Genomic DNA, 7,864 nt, shown 5'->3' with positions numbered 1-7,864 from the left:
TGCACATTTACCAGCCTTTTCAAGAAGTATAAACATTATACAAATTTCAACTCAGTAATACCTACTTTGTCCCATCACTCTTATGAATTATTTACTTAAATACAATTCCACTAAGCTAAGATTATTTTGCTGATGTTAGCTCCTTCTAACACCGCCATTCTACAACCTTCGTGGATATCTATATATACGTACATAACTTTCACGAGTTCTAGCAACATAATATCAATTACTCTTATTTATTCTTCTATACAGATATTTTTCACAATTCACTTGACTTCTTTTATAAAAAAAATCATCATGGTGCTGATCCAAGAAGAAATGGATCCTCCCTATGTTCAATTGTCCGATACAGAAGACGAGGAAATTGATGTAACCTTGACAGCAGAAGATGAAATGATAGACTATGAAGATCTGAAGAAGCGCATATGTAAAGACCGTGTCCTTCTCCAAAAGATGAAGGAGAAACTTAACATGGACGAATCTGAGAACAGAGAAGCCAAGCAAGAAGCGTCCAGGAAAAAGAAGATGTCTAGGGCACAAGACTCTGTCCTCAAATACATGATCAAGATCATGGAGGTTTGCAAAGCTCGTGGATTCGTCTATGGCATCGTCCCTGAAAAAGGTATAGAAATTAAAATAAGCATAATTAACTATTAAATTATCTAAAATTTTTAATTATGAAGTTAATTATATTTTAATTTTTATTTAACAATTAATACAAAAATAATTTTAATATTTTTCTATGTTTTTATTAAAAACTATTTTATTTATGTCATACTTCAGTCTTCACTTTGATATTAAAATATTTTAATTATAATTTATAGGTAAGCCAGTTACTGGAAGCTCGGATAGTCTACGAGAATGGTGGAAAGAAGATATTAGATTTGACCAAAATGCCCCTGCAGCAATTGCAAAGTATTTACCCTTACTTGAAAAGGGAGAATTAGATGAGTCGTCAAGCATACACCTTCTCCAAGATCTTCAAGACAAAACACTAGGATCTCTTCTTTCATCACTGATGCAACACTGTGTGCCGCCACAAAGAAGGTATCCTTTGGATAAAGGTGTGGCCCCACCGTGGTGGCCTAATGGGTCAGAGGCATGGTGGGGTGAACAGGGCCTTTTGGCTCAAGGACACGGGCCACCACCGTATAAGAAACCCCATGATTTGAAGAAGACATGGAAGGTTTCGGTTTTGGCTTCAATTATAAAGCACATGTCTCCTGACCTGGAGAAATTGAGAAGGCTTGTGACTCAATCAAAGACCTTGCAAGATAATATGACTGCCAAAGATAGTGCTACTTGGTCCAAAGTTGTGAACAAAGAAGAAGCTTTATTGAGACTTATCAACAAGTGTCTTAAGATTTCTCCTTCTTCGTCCAGCGACGAGGAGAATAATAAGGAAGACGGTAAGGGAGAAATTGAAGTCTTTGAGTCATCCCCAATAAACTCTATTAATAATTCTGTTGATCATGTTTTGTTTGGCGGTGGCGGTAGTAGCGGCAATAGCAGCACCGGAGGCGGTGAAAAAAGAAAGTGTGATTTTGATAATAATAATAATAATAGTAACAACAACAATAACGATAATAACTTTGTGGACAAATTACTATATACATGTCAGAACGTAGATTGTCCACAAAGCCATTTGTCCATGGGATTTAGAGACAAGAATTCAAGGATGGACCACGAGTCGATATGCGTTTTTCGCGGTGCCACTCTCGATCATCAAGGAAGTAGCAGCAGCAATGAAAATTCAAAGGCTTTCCATAATTACCCGTCGAGTGAGGAGAGGATGATAAGTGTTGGAGATTGGATGAACATGGAGGTAGCTAAAGCCAACAACCACAATAACAATAATAATAATTTTGGTGACACTGATTTTGGTGATATTGATATTATGAATGGAATGAAAGAGATTGCGGGTGAAGCTTTTGGTGAGGACAATTTAGGGTTGTGGCTGAATGACATTGAAGATTGTGAGTTGCTTGCGGCATTGGAGATGGGTAAAGCAAATAGCGTGATGGATTCCACTCATCAGAATAATAATCCACCATTAATAAAACATGATTATATTTCTCCACATGACGGCCTTGGCCAAGAAGCAACAACTTCATCACTTTGGGATTATACTACTACTTCGTTTAAGAGCAACAATATTTAATAATTAATTTGATATGTTTAAAAATATTGTAGTTTTTATGTATTATTAATTAATTATTAGTCTTCTCTAATATCACATTATCATAATAGTTATAGTATCCAAAAAATATTCATGTTATATGTAATATTGATATTTTTAAATAAAATATTATTTTATTATGGATATGATTTGTATGCATGTGTTGATCATTAATTATTATATGTGCTTTGAAGTACTTTAAGGTTAGTAGATGATTAAATTAAATAATTTTTTAAATCTATCTCAATAACCGATAAAACCAGTCAAACTTGGTAAAAATCAGTCTAGAGTTCGAACCCCCTTCTTCAAGGAAAATACACAATAGTCACAATCACTAGGCTAACTTATTTGTTATTATTATATATGCAAATTAAAATATATATTGATATCTTTTAGCAAATAATTTAGTTTTATTTAGTTTATTTTAATTTTAATTATAAGCTCATTCATTTTTAAATTAATTATATTTTTATTTAATAGTAATTATAAACTCATTTATTATTTTCTTTTCATAATTATATAATATCTATTAATATTATTTTTTAATAAATACTTGTAGTATATAATAGTATAATAGATATAAACTAATTAATAAATTATTAAAATTCGAAAATAATACTTATTTTAATATAAAAATAAAATAAAAATATTTATGATAGAGTAAAATTAACAAAATACTTATTGTTTCTGTTCCATATTGTTTAGAATAGCTAGATATTTTTAAAATATTAGTAAAAATATGTATTTTAAATTTTTAATTCTAAATTTTTTACTATATTTTGTTTTTTATTTACATAGGACCGGGTTAATCGGTTCAACCAGTGACCTACCGGTTGAACCAGTGTCTTAGTGACCCAATAGTCTGACCGGTTCGATCAATGGTTCGGTTCTGATAAAAATGCTATAAAGGTTCGATTAAGAAAAAAACGCGTTCCGGAATTAAGTTTACTGATAAGAATCCGCTTAGTATTTTCATGAAACCTTCGACGAGTTTCACCGAGTTTCAGGATACTATAATCCGAAAACTGGGGCTGCAAGGCGTGAAACGGGTGGAGAAGTTATTCTACAGAATTTCGATATCCATTTTGCGGGATGATGTGAAGTGTGATTTATTCGTCATAAGCAGCGATGAAGATTTGAAAGTTCTATTTCATTGTCGTCGGCAATTTCCGGAGGTGAGGACCCCTGAGCTATTGGCCAAACTTGTGGATGTGGACTCTAGTTCAAGATGTTCTAATCAAAATTCTTTGCCTTCAACCACGGCAGACGGCTCGAGTTTGAGGCCTGTTGGTGCATCTTCATCTCTGTCTGTGATTGAGCCTGAGGCAGTTTTGGTGGCCTCCCATCTTTCGATGCTGATCTAAATCACACTTATGGCGGAGAAAGGGTTAACACTAGACCCGTAGCTGATGTTGCGATTGCGATGGCCGACATTGATGATGTGGTCACAAAATCTCGACAGGGTGGAGCACCAAATGGCGTGGAAGATATATTTCAGGATGAGGATGATGATGATATGGAGCCTGCCACGATTAATTATAAAAATTAAGTACTAAACGGTTTAACATCACTAACAATCATCTAACACACTACCAACCCTAAATCGATATTCTAACTACTACTTTAAGCTTAGACATTCTAATAATTCTTATAATCAATTTCTAAGTGACTCAATATCACTAGCAACAATTTAATTCTTAAATTTTAAAAAAATTACTAATCTCGTCATGCACGCTACCAACAATATGCGCGACTCCATTCAACCGATAGATTTGATTTGGGTCATCTTCCATTTGTACACTATCAAACTTGAAGAGTAGGGTCACTTTCTTTGGATTTTTTTAGAGTTGGTGGGATATGGAGGTGTAACGTAGTTCGAATGAAACGAATTCAAACTCTATATATAACTAGAATAATGGTAAATCGAATTAGGCATTATAGATTTATGATCGACCAACCATCTGTGTAAATCGATCTGTCCTTATTCGATTTACGTTGAAATAAAAAATCATGTGCTAATTTGATGTAGCCTGTTTCGATTTAGCTTGTATCTGAAAACTATGTGCTAATTCCAAATGACCTGTTTCGATTTACTATTATGTGACACCCAAACCATGTGCTCCCCTAGTAATTCGACAAAGGCGGTTTTGATTTATATCCATAACACTAAATCGAGATGCTCAAATTTGATTTACTATTAGTTATTGTAAATCGAATATACCTCATTCGATTTATATAAATACACTGTTTAGGAACATGCACGTAATGTAATCTCATTTGAGTGATATATGTAATTTTGTTTACCTTTTGTTTATGCACGTAATTTGCCCTTAAAAAATATGTATCTATCTGTTAATAACTTAATATCTTCTTCCTTTTTTTCATTTAAAAAACAAAAGTTTCAGTACCTTTTAAATTTGTTTATTTCTAAAAATAAAAAATTTTTTTGGTCAAGAAATGTTATTTTTATTATTGGTAGGAAAAAGGGTAAAAAATATTATTATTATTATTATTTTGGTCGTGACATTTTTTTTTGATAAACGTGATATTATTATTTTAAAAAATGAGAAAATGAATATGATATTGGGCTTAAATTTCACGCCAACATATTAGTTACCACTGGGCTTTAAGTCAGATGCTTCACGTCCGAAAAAAGTTGGACGCCGACATACATACCAAGGTTTATGCCCAACTCCATTTGGGAAACAAGTTTTTGCTCTCCACAACCTCAGACATTATTTGAGGGTTCTTGACCACTTTAACACTATAGGGCAACCACCGTCCGATGAGAGGAGGCTACGTGAGGGGGGTGTCTCCCGATCCCATGACCCTAGGAAGAAACCAAAAGGAGAAGAGGATTGTAGGTCTGGGAAGAAGGTCAAGAAAACTGGGGAAACGAGAGAGTTCTTAGGAGAAGTTGGTCTTCAACCAAGGCATGAAGACTGGATGGAGGAAAATGAAGCTGGTATGGAGATGGATGCTAATGATGTGATAGTGGAGGCAAGTCAGGTCAAGATACTAAAGCTGAGTGGTATGGAAGGGGCGAAGAAGTCCTTTGCAAGTATAGTGAAGATTGGAAAGAATGACCCAGCAGCAATGGAAGTGCAGCTACCTAGAGAGGAAAATGCCTCTATTTCAATGGAAGAGGAAGAGGAAAGTGATGATGATGAGGAGATCGTGCTGCAGAAACTCCCGAATGGGCTCTACAATCTAGTCATAAGAGAGAGCATCAAAAGGAAGATACGAAAAGAATGGTGGAAGTCCCTCATTGTGAAGCTTTTGGGAAGGAAAATTTCTCTCATGCGATGAAGAGAAGATTAGAGATTTTATGGGATAAAAGAGGTAGCATTGAGGTTATTGATCTAGGGTGTGAGTTCTTTCTTGTCAGATTTTTTAACTCAAAGAATTTGGACTTTGCCCTTACGGAAGGTCCATGGAAAATTCTAGATCATTATCTCTCCGTAAGACTTTGGAAACCAGACTTTGATCCGACCACGACAACTATTGATACTGTAGCAGCCTGGGTGAAGCTTCCAGGGCTTGCTATCGAGTACTATAATAGAACCATTCTGAGAAAGATTGGTAATATTATTGGACGAACCCTGAAGATAGATTCCAACACTGCAGAAGTTTCAAGGGGAAAATTCGCAAGACTCTGTGTGGAGGTGGCTTTGATTAAACCATTGGTGGCTCAATATCAGATTAATGGAGTGAACCATTCCATAGAGTATGAGGGGTTGCATCAAGTATGTTTCTCATGTGGAAGAGTGGGGCATGAAAAAGAGAGTTGCCCTGTGAAGGAGAGAAATCAGGTTCAGAACCACCAGCTGAATGGTGCCCCTTTGGTACCACAGCAGGAGGAAGAAGATAGGGGCATTCCGGTCCAACAAAATTCAAACAAGGATAAGGAGGTCATGAAGGAAAAAGGAGAAGAGTATCGTCCGTAGATGCTAGTCCAATGACAGACACGTTGAAGAAAAGGGGTTAAAACAGGCATTACTTCACAAAGTGGATAGAAGCAGAACCATTGGCCACTATCACCGCTCAAAGAAGTCGCATGTTCCTCTACAAAAACATCATCACAAGGTATGGGATACTTTATTCCATCACCACAGATAATGGAACCCAATTCACCGACGCCACCTTCAGAAACCTGGTAGCCAGTATGAAAATCAAACATCAATTCACCTCGGTAGAGCATCCACAAGCCAATGGGCAAGTCGAGGCAGCTAACAAAGTCATACTGGCAGGTTTGAAGAAAAGATTACAGGAAGCGAAGGGAGCTTGGGCTGAAGAGCTCCCTCAAGTGTTGTGGGCTTATAGGACAACCCCCCAATCCGCCACAGGAGAAACACCCTTCCGACTAGTATACGGCGTAGAAGCCATGATTCCTATAGAAATCAGTGAGCAAAGCCCAAGGGTAATTCTTCATGATGAGGTCGGAAATGTACAGGGGCACAAAGAGGAGCTCGACTTGCTCCCCGAAGTCCGAGAGAACGCCCAGATAAGAGAAGCGGCATTAAAGCAAAGAATGACTACCAGATACAACAAGAAAGTCATTCGAAGAACATTTGCCGCAGATGACTTGGTCTTAATCAGAAACGACATTGGAATCAACAAGTCAGGAGATGGAAAGCTCGCCGCAAATTGGAAAGGGCCATACAAAATCAAGGAAGTGTTAGGGAAAGGTTATTATAAAGTAACCGACCTGGACAGCACTGAGCTACCAAGGTCATGGCATGCTTGTAATATGAAAAGGTACTACAGTTAGAAGCGAACTCTACTCCCTGATGTACTCTTTTCCCAGCTTCATGATTTTTTCCCAAAAAAGGGTTTTTTCTGGAGAGGGGTTTTTAACGAGGCATCATAGTAGAGGCTAAGGGAAAATATGCTGTGAAGACCCTTAGTAGCAAAAAGGTACCTTCCCAATTAATAAAGATCTTTTTTATCACTATATTTCTCTTAAATATCCTCCTCTATTTCTTATAAGTCTTTCTACGAAACGCGCCGACTTAAGCTCGACAAAGCGTAAAAATCCCATGAATCGACCTAACATGGTCGTCAGGATAAAACGACGAGGTACAAGTCGGTGTAAAGAGGTTAAACAAGTTGATCGTATTAAACTCGGAAACTATCCGACTCTTAAGTCAAAAGGAAATCCGAGTAAAACAAACTCGAAAGAGCTCCGAGTAAAAGAAAACCGAGCTCCGAGTAGATGAAAAACGCATCGCAAAAATAACCTAAGTCATAAAAACTCACTAAAGCAAAGTTGAGTATAAAGGATAACAAAAGAGATATGAAAGACCTGAAAAGTTTAAAGTTTGCATACAAGCCTTTGCACGAAAAAGGCTCGAGAAAACAATGCAAGCTAACAAAGGGTTTTTCCGAAAAAGATCAAACATATCCAAAACAGAAAAGCATGTGCACGCGTAAAGTAACTTAAACCCTTATCCCAAAAAAGGGCACCTACTCCGATTAGAAAACCCTTATCCAAAAAAGGGCATTTATTTTGTTTAAAACCCTTATCCAAAAAGGGCACCAAACAGATCATTTTGTTTACGGCCTCAAAAGGCCAAGAAGCAAATTGTTCACAACCACCAGCAAATAAATAGAAGTTTAAAAAAGGGGGGACCCACAGGCCGGGCCCCCATATAGCCACAAAAATAAAGAAGTCATTTCTTGGAT

At 36.6% G+C, this 7,864-nt stretch overlaps 1 protein-coding gene across 1 annotated transcript; it reads left to right on the top strand.

Annotated features, from left to right (window-relative positions):
- The first annotated feature begins 390 nt into the window (after positions 1-390).
- Positions 391-2,161, top strand: LOC107464280 (ETHYLENE INSENSITIVE 3-like 5 protein). The gene is made up of 3 exons (XM_052254154.1): positions 391-622; positions 825-1,420; positions 1,592-2,161. Exons 1-3 carry the CDS (start codon positions 394-396, stop codon positions 2,159-2,161), a joined length of 1,395 nt encoding a protein of 464 aa, XP_052110114.1. The 5' UTR covers positions 391-393.
- Positions 2,162-7,864: the final 5,703 nt, after the last annotated feature.

The sequence above is a fragment of the Arachis duranensis genome, chromosome 9 (assembly GCF_000817695.3).
Source record: "Arachis duranensis cultivar V14167 chromosome 9, aradu.V14167.gnm2.J7QH, whole genome shotgun sequence".
NCBI classification, from domain to species: domain Eukaryota; kingdom Viridiplantae; phylum Streptophyta; class Magnoliopsida; order Fabales; family Fabaceae; genus Arachis; species Arachis duranensis.
This window is presented reverse-complemented; position numbering and strand designations above follow the sequence as displayed.

Bases quoted from the DNA above. Each gene is read 5' to 3' on its own strand.
- LOC107464280 (XM_052254154.1), top strand. From the start codon at position 394: ATGATAGACTATGAAGATCTGAAGAAGCGCATATGTAAAGACCGTGTC. The intron at 623-824 runs GTATAGAAATTA...TATAATTTATAG, and splicing joins TGGCATCGTCCCTGAAAAAG to GTAAGCCAGTTACTGGAAGC. The intron at 1,421-1,591 runs ATTGAAGTCTTT...AACGATAATAAC, and splicing joins AGGAAGACGGTAAGGGAGAA to TTTGTGGACAAATTACTATA.